Consider the following 12651-nt stretch of genomic DNA (forward strand, 5'->3'; position numbering starts at 1 on the left):
ATATGAATAGTCTCAAGAAAAGAGGATATTAAGTTCATTGTGTGTTTGTTGTTGTGCTGTTCACTGTTTTGGGCTTTGTTGTTTTTTTGTCCTTTATAGTCTAATCTGCAGGATAATTTTTGTGGATTTGGTGGTGTTAAGAATATTGTTTTGATGTAAACATGCTTATATACAGGTGCTTTATGGAATTATAGGATACCAAGATCTCCAACATCTGAGGAACCTGCTCAGTCATCATTGATAAAATATATTTACTAGGGATCTGTCTCTTCCATACTGTCACTACTTTGACAGTTGTGTAGCATATAAAAAAGTGGTCAAAGTAGCATGTAACCAAACCACCGAAAACACAGAGGTTTTAATGAGGTAATTGGAGTTAGTGCAGCAGCGCTACACAGCTGGGATAGAGCACCCTGGTTAACGCCACAGAAGAAAAACCTTTGGAAGCAGAAACAACATAAATGTGTTGCTGTGGCTGGACTAGTTTAGCTGAATTAATTCTTCAACCTGATATAATCTATTTATAAGGCATTTTATGTCACCGTGCAAACCGACAGAAGCAAACTTCCTGTATGTAAGCGCACTCTTAATAAAGGCACTGTATGGGTCACTTTTTATTTGTAGTGCCTTTTTGAAATTAGTGTAATTGTGTTAGCAGATAGTTACCAAAAAAAAAAAAATCTTTTCATTTACTACGTTCTTAATCACAAATAACAGTAGATTTCTGAAAGCCGTAGAATGTAATTCTAATTTAATACAAGTGTAAGAAAAAGTTTAAGTAGACTTGATGACTGAAAGGAGAAACGTTTGTGGTTAAATGTAGATGATTCTCTTTCCTGTCTAAGAGTGTCCAAGTATATTAATTTTTAATGTTAACTTTCTGAACTATTATGCATTCATATTTATTATTATAAATTGGAATTACAAGACACAGTGATGTGTAGCTTCACAGTAGTATTCTGCATGGACCTGCGTATGCTACTTCTGTTTTCTAAAGTACGTATTCCGGGAGTAGAATTGTACTGCAAAAGTGGTTGCCTTTAAAAGGAAGGCTTCATGGAACAGTTGTAGTATATTAGCATTTTACTTTATATTACATAGTATATTACTTCTTACTGTAAGGAAGATTACAGTAAAAGGAGTCTCCACATTTTCCTTTTCTACTCAACGCTGATGCATGCCTGCCAGGACTCTCATTCTTTCTGTATCACTGAACAGGATTTTGAGACACAGAGGACACTTCGGCAATGTTTCTTTGACCTGGCAGTTGTTTGATAATAACTCTGCACTGAAGCCAGGAGAAGAATTCTATGAAACTTATGGGACTGTGTGCTTCATGGATGGTGAAAGGTCGAAGTCAATAACACTACGTGCCATTTCAGATAGAATTCCTGAATTCAATGAATTTTACATTCTAAAGTTGGTGAATGCTTCAGGTATTGTCTTCCATATCACCATTTCCTTCATATCTGGTAGAAAAGAGTTATGTTTAATCAATCAAAAAGAAACCAACACTAGAAAGAGCATTGCTTTGAATCATGTCTTGATATCCTATGCTTTTCTGGTAAGGTTTTAGGTCTTATTTTTCATTTAATCTTGATTTCCATATATAGAGAGTTACTCAGTTCCCGAATTACTGTTAAACACATTTTGGTGATCTGAACTTTAAAAGGGATGCCTCTTGGTTTTTGAAATTAAACTTCTTAAAGTTCAGAAGTTTCATTTCAAAAACCAAGAGTTCTGAATTTCAGATACATAGATCTCCATGCACAAAATATAAAACAAAGATACTAACAAAGAAATAACAAAGGTATTAAAGGTTATGTGTGTCTACCATAATAGAGGTTGCTTTTTTGTTTGTTTGTTTCCCTAGAGGAGGTAAAATACTTGTAGTTACCACTTCACATGACTTAAATTACAACTTTAAATTGCTACTGGACACATTTCCTAATCTGGATTAATTCCACTTTAGTACTATTCATGGTCTTCTGTGCTCTGATACAAGTGAAAATGTGTGTTGGCCTTTCCTGTAAGTGAAGTCCATACGGATGTACAAAAGATTTCCTGCTTATAACAGGTAGATCACTGTACACTTTGAACACGGAGATTCTCCATTCACAACATGATCTTCATATCATGAATTCTTACTGTGCAAAGATAGATGACTAACACCAGGACTGGGCAGCAGTTTTAACACACAACTGGTTACTGTTTCTGCAAGGTGTATGTACTTCTGTATCAGAGGCAACAGGCAAGATTTTGCCATTCTCTATTCCTGTAAGTCTTTGAGCAATACAAGAATTGAATTTGGCCCCCATGCTTATCAAACGAATCAAAGGTAACCTACCTTATTGGCTAATTAAGAAAAGATGGACCTTGTCATGTTTCACCTGAAAGACATCTGTGTGTTTTACAGCTGAAAAATAGCATGTGGGTTTGTTTTCTACTGAAATTACATCAGCACAGTGTTTTAAGAATAATACAATTAACCTATGTAATTTTCAAGTTAGATCATTTGCTATAAGTCCAGAGGATCTTAAAGGAGAGTTTGAGGTTTTTTTAGAAACTTGTTTTATTAAAAAAAAAAAAAAGTACTTTGAAACTTTTTTCTGAGTGTGTTGTTTAATCATTAACTTTTACTCTAACTTCTATTACGCAGGTGGGTCTCCTGGTCCTGGTGGTCAGTTATCTGAAACCAGTCCTACTGTAACTGTCATGATCCCTTTCAATGATGACCCTTTTGGAGTGTTTGTTATAGATCCAGAGAGCCAGGACAGAGAGATAGTGGAAGATACTCTTTCTGAAGATGACCTTTCCTATATTACGGACTTCACCATCTGGAGACAGCAAGGCACCTTTGGTGTTGTCCGACTAGGTTGGGAAATACTGTCTAGTACCTTCCAAGCTGGACTGCCATCAATGGTAGATTTCTTGTTGCTTGGATCATTCCCAAGCTCAGTACAATCACAGCCCCACATGAGGCGCCATCACAGTGGAACAGACGCTCTGTATTTCAGTGGAAAAGAGGATGCATTTGGCATTATCGGTCCTGAATACCCATACAATGGAAATAATGCAGTAACCAATTTTACATTTTCAGCTTGGTTAATTCCTAATGTCAGTACAGATGGCTATATAGTTGAAAAGGATAACGATAATGGGACTTTATATTATGGTGTGAAAATTCAGACAAATGATTCTCATGTTTCTGTAGTGCTTCATTATACAGCATTAGGGTCCAATATGACATACATGGCTAAAACATCAGTCATGAAATACCTGGATGAGAATACTTGGCTTCACGTTCTGATTACTCTGGATGAAAGTATAATTGAATTTTACGTTGATGGAATTCTAGTTCTGGGAGGAATGAAGAGTCTAAAAGGAGAAGCAATTCTTGATGGTGAGCCTTTGCTATTTTTCTCCATATATAAAGCTCTGAAATGCATAGTCTAGCCACTTCAAAGGTGGAAGAAATACACTGAAATGATTATATCTGTTAAGTTAATTGAAAGGAATGGATAAGAATTCTTTGAGGATTTTCAGAAAGCCTATGGAAATTGTGTGAATGTTCTAAAAAATTCAAACTGCTGCGATGTTGAGTGAGAGTAGAGGACTATTAATTGTATGGTGTACTATTTTATTTCTGCTTTTAAAATTCCAGGTTGAAGTTTAAGAAATCAAATTTTCCATTTGTAAAAAGAATAGTACTTCTGCAATTAGTAATTTCCATCACACTTGCAGTACTGTAGCTAAGCTGAGAGGCTGAGAGGTTTTTTTTTTTTCTCTCCCTCGGTTTCTAGAACAAATATATGTGAAATGCAATTATGCTTTTATTGCTAGAAGGATATGTCTGTGCTGTAAATTTTCTTTATTAGTGGGGATGGCGTGTGTCTGGGGATAATGCAATAGTAAGGCAAGTATGTCATCTCTCTCCGTTGAATGTTGGGTAATACACAGTGGTGTGCATAGCAGCCCAGTTTTTCTCAGCATCCTCCACTTTGTGCCCTGGGACTTTTATCAGTTCCTGTGGTTGCTCATCTCTACAACTGCCACTCAGTGTCATATGTATGACAATACACTGAAGAGCACAGCTTTTTTTGTTTGTTTGTTTTCTTTCGTTTTCTGAAAGGCAACTGAAAACAGCTGATGTGTGTGTTTTAGCACAAGAGCATAGCATGGCACAGAATAGGATAGAGTAGGAATGAATATGAGGCAGCTGTGATCCTATAGTTTGGAGACAGAGAAATATAAATGCTGTTGTAAAAAGAGTTTGGAATTTGCATGGAATTACAGTGTGGTGGATGAAATGGATGTCCAGAAGGGTTAATGCAGTAATCATGAGTATCATCAGAATGGATCAGCTGCCCTAGCAGAGGGAAACAAAGTAGGATTTGTTCAGCAAAACAAGGGCTAAAAGGGGTTGCAGTTCTGCTCTGAAAATCTGAGGAGGAAAGAGGGAGCCTCAAGTCTCTAAGACTTATAAAAATGAGGGATGATGATAATGTGCTGCTAGAACTAATAGGATGAAAAACTTGGACAGCATAGGATGGAATTGTTTGGCCTGTGAGGACTTACCTGTAACATTGAGATGAGGCTCAAGGAACCTCCTGATTTTGGATCTCAAGATCAATATGATTCCTCATCCAGGGACAATGAACAGTTTACCATTGGTTTTTAAGAAAAACAGGTAGTCAGTTGCTGACTGTTTCATACAAATACAATAACATGAGAAAAAATTATAATTTCCTTCTCAGGTCCAGGAATAGTAAGAATTGGAGCAGGAATCAACGGCAGCAGTAGGTACACAGGGTTAATGCAGGATGTAAGGCTTTATGAGCGTAAGTTGACACGAGCAGAGATCTATGAACTTCATGCAACTCCTGCAAAAAGTGATGTCCACCCTGTCTCTGGGTATTTGGAGTATTGGCAAGGAGAGACCAATAAATCATTCATCGTGTCTGCAAAGGATGACAAAGAGGAAGAAGGAGAAGAATTATTCATACTAAAGCTCATTTCTGTGCGTGGTGGAGCTCGAATTTCACAAGAAAACACCACAGCAAGATTAAGAATACAGAAAAGTGATAATGCTAATGGTTTATTTGGCTTCACTGGAGCATGTATCCCTGAGGTAAGGTGGTCATAATGGAAATTGTAGGTGATATTTCAGGCACAGAAAGCTAAATGGCAGGACCAAGTGACCTGAACAAACCCTAGATTTTGCAGTGTTTGCTTTTGTGGTTAAGCAAAGTTTTCCTAGGATTTGGAGATGCATATGTTCTGTTAATACAACCTCAGTTCCACTGGGATTTACTATATAATTTTAAAAAACTAAAGAAAAAAATGGTTAAGAAAATTTAGTTTACTATATAAACTGAAGACTAAGGCTTAATTTTTTTTTTCTAGAAAAATATTTTACCTTCACTTCTGTTACATTTGAGTTACCAGTTAAAATGTAAGATTTAATTCTCTGGTTTTTTTTTGAGAATGGATTATTGCAAAGATTTTTATTTTAGTTTTCTGTGTCACATGATGTGTTTGAGATAATTTTACTAGAGATCATGCAATGACAAAGTGTTATGGATTTTTCCACCTTCATTTGCTGTCATAAACTAAGTTATAATTTGCATATGTTTGATGTCAGTTGGTTGATTTAGTAGTGGTTTTTTTTGTTGTTTTAGTTTTAACAGATGAAATCTTTTTTCAGTGGTATCCATTCTATATGCAGAGTGTAAACTTGCTACTTTTTGAGGAGGCTTGAAATAAACATAAATCATTCTTTACTTCTTTAATCAATTATAAGGGGGAATAACATGATAGCTATCTCTACTGGTATTGGATTATTTTGTGGAAAAAAAAATTTAATATAGTTTTCATTTGGGAACTCTTATGAGCTTTAATTACATTCTTTTTTAATCAAAGTGCTTATGATGTTTTTAAAATAACTGTCTTGCCTGAGTGATACTAGTTTTCAGTTTGGTTCAGTTTGCTTATTGTGTGCCTACCATATGCTATGATAATAGATTCCTTCAGGTTCAAGTACCTCTGATACGCTGTGATGCCACAGATCATCAGCCAACCATGAAGAAAAAAAATAATTATATGGCACGGTAATTGTTTTGCACCTATCATATGTCCATTTCACCAGGGAAGTATTAGAGCTCTTAGTGGTGATGCAGGAACACAGCATTTTTTTACCAGTAGTTTAACTGTGCATATCTGTCTACTAGGCAGCTGAAGTCACACACAGTATCTATGCTTTCTTACAAAGCAGCCCTGAAATTTATCTAATGCATAAGATAGCTTTAACCTTTCCAATAACTTTCAGATAAAATTATTTTCTATGTTAATTTTATGAACGTTATTTTCTAAAATAGAAGGTCAGTACCAATTAAAGCTTCATTCCAGAGACGTGAAGTTGTCGCTGCAGAAGTCATGTTATCTGTGAAGATACAGAATTGTAAGGAGGACAGTAGAAGAGAAAAATCTGTTTTTCTGAATGATGATGGTATAGTTTATTTCTATCCATAGTGTGTCTGGTTAGAGAAAGTGCTGATCCAAATCTTTCTTTAAATTATTGCTAAGGAAAATTACAATATTGACGTTATTATAAAGCAATAGTTTCATTTGCTTTCGACAGGTACATTTCAAGCATATTGATTCTGTCTCTGACGCATAGTTTTAGGAAAGGGGTTGTGTCCAGGACGAACTGCAGTGTATTGTTATTTGTTACCTTAATAGTCCTCAGGGAGGCATCAGACTTTTGCAGATTCCACTAGGATTGTTCTGATTGGCATCAAGGTCAGTTTCAGCTTCCTAACACTCCAAAAGAGCTGAAAGTAACATGACAGCAATTTTTTACTTGAACATTTGTCTGGCATTAAATATTTTCGTGTTATTTAATGAAATTGCCTTGATTTACTTTGACAGTAATAAACGTTCCAAATTTTTGCTTTCTTCCAGACTGCTGATGAAGGTTCCACTATATCCTGTGTTGTGGAGCGTACAAGGGGAGCCCTAGACTATGTGTATATAAAGTACATTATCTCACAGGTTGATTCCACTGGCATTAATTACTCTGTTACCGATTTTTCTAATAGCAGTGGCACTATCACATTCGTTCCTTGGCAGAGATCAGAGGTAAACCCTACCTTCCTATTAACAATTCATCCTGTCCTTTACAAACCTCCTGGAAAATACCTTCTGAGGGTGCTTGGCTGGTTTGCATACTAGAGAGTGTTTACTTCACATGGCTTTTCTTATTATTATTTTTTATTTTGTTATTTTATGTTGTTTTTTTGTTATATATATATTTTCTTTCTTTCTTTTTTTCCATCCCTGACAACAAGAAAGTGTTATTTGTAGCTCTGTGTATATGTCAGTTCAAAAGTCACCATGTGTGCATGTACATATTAGATATATGTACATATACATAAAAAATATTAACTGTATTTATGTGTATGTGTACATATACTTTAAAAAGTGTAGATAGTCCATGTACTTTCGAAATTGGAAAATGATCAGGTTTGATCTGAGTGTTGTAACTCAAATTTATGTCCACAACAATTAAATAGGCAATAGTAAGATTCATTGCTGTTCTTGCACTCAAGGCTATCCAGGTTCTGTCTCCTTTTAAATTCAAAATCAGAAACAGGAGATTAAAGGTGTTCTTGTAACAATAGCTGTTTTTGAGTCTCCCTGAAATGATTACTGTCTGCTTTAATCTATTCCTCTGCATAAAGTGTGCGAGCAACTGGAACATAAGGAAATTATTCAATATTCTGGCCTTAGAGACACCTGAAATTGGTAATCAGAATTGCATCTCTGAGTTGGGGGAGAGAAAGAGAAATGATACATAAGGGAAGCTTTAGCTGCTTCTGAGAAAGCTTTCTAAAAGTCTTACGAAATTCCTTATCTGAATTAGTTTAAAAAAAAAAGAAAAAGAAAAAAGAAATACCAGGATACCAGGATACACTGAAGAGTAGGAATTCAAAGCTACAGAGGCCCACAATTAAAAAATTATGTGGGCAGACTGGAGGTCCAAAAGAGGGCCAGAAAGATGATCAAAGAGCTGGAGAACCTGTCCTCTAAGGAAAGACTCAAGGGGTTAGATCTTTTCACCCTTTAGAAGGGGACTTTGATCCCATTATTACAGTACCTAAAGGGCAGCTCCAGAGTTGACAGAGGCTCTCTCTTCTCAAGAAACCACAGGAGAAGACAGAGGGCAAAGAGTACAAAGATAGAGTGGGAGAGGTTTTGTCTTGAAATTTTTTACAACTACTGGAACGACTTCCTTAGGGACAGGGTCGGGTTGTCCCGACCTCAGCATCTGGGCCAGGGCAATCCCAAGCACAAACACAGGCTGGGCAGAGAAAGCACTGAGAGCACCCCTTGGGGGGGGAAGGACCTGGGCGTGGTGGTTGATGAGAAGCTCGACATGAGCCGGCAATGTGTGCTTGCAGCCCAGAAAGCCACCCGTACCCTGGGCTGCACCAACAGCAGCGTGGGCAGCAGGGCGAGGGAGGGGGCGAAGGAGGAAATTCTTCCCTCAGAGGGCGGTGAGGCCCAGGCCCAGGCTGCCCAGAGGAGCTGCGGCTGCCCCATCCCTGGCAGAGCCCAAGGCCAGGCTGGATGGGGCTGAGGGCAGCCTGGGCTGGGGGGAGGTGTCCCTGCCCATGGCAGGGGGTGGCGCTGGGTGGGCTTTAAGGTCCCTTCCAGCCCAAACCAATGTATGGTTCTATGGTAGAATTCCCATCACCAGGGGTGCTTAAGATGCAGTTGAACATGGTGCTGGATTATTTCATCTATTTTTTTTTTTTCCATGAAACATTGAACTTCATCTTTTGATGTCCCATCCAACGTGGGCTGTCCTATGATTAAAATTCTGTGGTAATAAACAGCGTGTGCTAGAAATAGAAATAAAAATAATCTGTTTCAATGAATTCAATCCTGATGTACAGCACAGAATTGTTAAATTTATTTGAAGAAGTGGTGCGGGACCACAGTACTGTAGAAACAACATACACTTTCTATTATTGTTTGTATAATAAGGATGAATTGTGAGTAGAAAATACCATCCTCAGTTTCACTTATATCAGGCTGCAGAAGTCAATGTGGACTCAAATTCGCTGAAGTCATTTGCAGGGATCCCAGTGACTTCACTAGAACTGTGAATCTGGATAATGTGATGACTGGCAAAAGCGTGTGGTATCTGAAAATAGTTCATTCATGTTATAATAGTTTGTTCATTCAGCTTTATTTCTCTGTGAAATGATATTACTGCATTTCATACAATCATATATAGCAGAAATTTCCAAAGCTTTTCTAGCATGGCAACATAGACGAGGCCCACATTACTCTATCTAGTGGCAGAAAATGGCTGATGTAGGCTCTTGCTACACAGCTTACTGGTCCAATTTACTGCATACATACAGAGGAGCTAATGTGCATGGCTCTAAGAAACGGGCTGGTAGCAAGCTGCTCTTCAGGTGGGATATCCTAAGGGACTTTCAACTGACATTTGTAATCTACTCATTACCATGCCTCTAAATATGATCAGCTACTTAAATGTTTTCTATATGTTTGTCCGACCATATCGAAACATAAAGAAAGATGGAATTTTCTGAAGTGAATGTGTTAGCGTGTTTAGAGCAAGGTTATGTTAGTAAATCGTATGATCTGCAGGTCAAAGTGTCAGGTGGTATAATAAGCTCAATTTATTTGCTCTCTAAATTGGATTAATCACTGTAATGTCTCTTCATAAGCATAATTTCAAAAAGATTTTAAAATTTATCAGATATTTCATGTTCAGTACATGGAAATTAAACTCTGCTTTTGTGAAGATATACAAAACCAACCAAACAAGTATTTATTATCACTTATTTATGTAGTTTGAAACAATTCAGAAAATATGCCTTCCATTTCCAGTAGCTTGGAAGCATTGTTTTTGGAAAGCATATTCTAGACATAAAATGTTATCTTAGAAATTAGTTGAATTTATGTGGAGAGCAAAAATAGTGTCCTTTGCTTTCAGAACTATACAGCAGATACAGCTGACTGACTAATCAAAGAATGTTGCATGGTTTGATTTCTCCATGATTTGGTCCTTCTCTAGGTGTTAAATTTGCATGTTATTGATGATGACATTCTGGAGTTAAATGAATATTTCCGTGTGACATTAGTCTCTGCAGTGTCTGGAGATGGGAAACTAGGTTCAACTCCTACCAGTGGAGCAAGTATAGATCCAGAAAAGGAAACTACTGATATCAGCATCAAAGCCAGTGACCACCCATACGGTAACAATGATGGGAATTATACAGCTTTGTTTCAGATTATTGTGTAGTTCTTTCCAGTCAGATGAAAACTTTGCTTGGTTGTAATAGTTGAGGAAGCAATCTCATATATTCCACTTTATCTAACTTGAATTAATTCATTGTTTATATACATGAATGAATACTGAATTAGTTTTCTTTTATAATTTTACAAAAAGGCCTCAAATCTTCCCTGCCCAAACAAGCAATGATTCTCTTGTGAGGGCAAATAAAGGCTCTGCATGTAGTTGATCCTGTCCAGGTTTTTCATCAAATGAGAATTCCTGACAATGAGAGTCATTTCTCCATATGTCTTGTACCAGTAAATACGCAAAACCGTGGCCTGTGAGGCTCTTTTGGGAAGAGAAGGTTTTATTATTGTGCTGTGCCTTTTATCAAGACTGACAAGAATATCAGTGAGAGAGGGTAAGGCACACAGCACATCTCTGGAAATAGTGTGATTGAGGCTTAAGGGTATACTGGTATATGTGGTTTTTAATTTCAGAACCATCACAAGATATGTTATCAATCACTTTATTTAAATTGTTTATCATCTTTAAAATTTGTTATGAAAAGCCATGTAAGTAGTAATTCTTGTCTTCCAGGTCTGCTCCAGTTCTCTGTGGGGCCACCTCCTCAGCCAGGTGATAAAATGATTCTTCCAGCCTCTTCTGTGCCCCATATTACTATTAAAGAAGAAGCTGGACACGTCAGATTACTGGTAGTTCGTGCACAAGGCCTTCTTGGAACAGTTCTGGTGGAATACAGAACAGTGCCAGTCACAGCTTTCAGTCCCAAAGATTATCAGGTATGGCAACTGCCAAGGTGGTATAATTGTTTTGGAATTAATTAGAGTTATTTATCGTGGAGATAGCTTTCAGTTTGACTGCTCTAGCCCAGCTATGATTCTTTCACAGAAAGACTACTTTACAAGGTGATGTGGCAAATGGATATGTAATATTCACTTAAAAATATACATCATGTGACTTCTCCATTCTTTTCTCTGCAGTAAGTTGCATTGTCTAGGAAAAGCCTCTGGTTTTGAACTTTTTTTTTTTTTCTTAACAGAGTTTTCAGTGTAGCAATTTGTGAGTTTTGCTGTTGTTACAGACCATATTATTCAAGTGCATGTACAGGTTAACATTATGCTTGTACATACTGGGATTTGTATATGCCTAGCAAAATAACCTGCGTGTATCTGCACTTGCTTGTCCAACTGATCATTTGTGCAGAAAAATAAGAAAAATGTACATGAATGCAGATGCTCACCAGTATGTCAACTTAGATGTCTTCTTCTTTTTTTTTTCTTTTGTAAAACAGATTTTTCAGATTTTTTTTTAAAGCTTAAGTGAGCAAAAGTAGATGTTTTGAAAAAGACAAAATGAAGGTTCTGTTTCTTTTTTTTATATGGATGAAAACATTAGACTTGAACAAAAATATGAAGAGCTCTTATATTGCAGGCTGTTGTGGGTACACTGGAATTTCAGCCAGGAGAAAGATACAAGTACATTACTGTTAACATCACTGATAATACTATTCCTGAATTAGAAAAAACGTTTAAAGTGGAGCTGTTGAACCCAGAGGGAGGAGGTAAGGCACATATATCAGTCCCTTAGTTGTATTTTCATGACCTCTACTCGTTCATAAAAATCTTGTCTTTCTTGGCATTATTTTCTATGTTATTTCTGAAAACAAACAAAAAGCACCTCTACATCCCCACCCCCATACAGCTGTCTTTTTTCGTAGGGAAGAACTGTTCCTCAGTTCTTTTCTTAATCCTTGGTGGAAACAACCAGATCCCATAGCAAGTATATTATTACCATGTATTAGGGAAAGTGTATCACTGCCATCTGTTAGGTCATCTAAAGGCAATTGCTGCTTTTCACTTTGTATAACTTCATGGTTGGTAATGAGAACTAAAATAATGCAAAAATATATTAGCAATATGTTGCATTTCAAAAATATGGAATATTTATAAAATATTTAAGGCTAAACAGTCAAAGTGTTGTGTTTTTGTTTGTTTGTTTTGTTTTTTTTTTTTTGTTTTGTTTTGTTTTTTCTTCCACATGAGTGAAATCAGAAGAACTGCAATACATAGGTCAAATGGATTATAGCAGTAATAGGCTGTGGATGTTGAGGGCCATAGGGAGTTTGCTGAGCTGTAGCTGCAGAGGTAGCTCGTAGATAACTGTCTGTAAGAACAAGACAAACACTTGAAAGAATTATTGGTTTGAAGGGCTAGTCTGAAGGGACGGCAAAGCATAGTGGTGCTGCCACATAAACCCCTGAATACCTTACAGATTTTTTTTTCCATTTGAGAAAAATTTTAACGGAGATTGTA

At 36.8% G+C, this 12651-nt stretch overlaps 1 protein-coding gene across 1 annotated transcript in view; it reads left to right on the forward strand.

Annotated features, from left to right (window-relative positions):
• Positions 1 to 12651, forward strand: part of LOC310891384 (adhesion G-protein coupled receptor V1-like) — a gene marked incomplete at its 5' end in the record, with an annotated part of 65483 nt that overhangs the window by 24322 nt on the left and 28510 nt on the right. Inside the window, 7 exons of the mRNA XM_083853658.1 lie at positions 1219 to 1436; positions 2660 to 3403; positions 4758 to 5131; positions 6964 to 7140; positions 10115 to 10295; positions 10916 to 11118; positions 11771 to 11900. Of these exons, the coding sequence (XP_083709784.1) occupies positions 1219 to 1436; positions 2660 to 3403; positions 4758 to 5131; positions 6964 to 7140; positions 10115 to 10295; positions 10916 to 11118; positions 11771 to 11900 (2027 nt within the window). The remainder of the gene's footprint in view (positions 1 to 1218; positions 1437 to 2659; positions 3404 to 4757; positions 5132 to 6963; positions 7141 to 10114; positions 10296 to 10915; positions 11119 to 11770; positions 11901 to 12651) is intronic.

Source organism: Anser anser (genome assembly GCF_964211835.1).
Source record: "Anser anser genome assembly, contig: HAP1_SCAFFOLD_196, whole genome shotgun sequence".
Taxonomy (NCBI): domain Eukaryota; kingdom Metazoa; phylum Chordata; class Aves; order Anseriformes; family Anatidae; genus Anser; species Anser anser.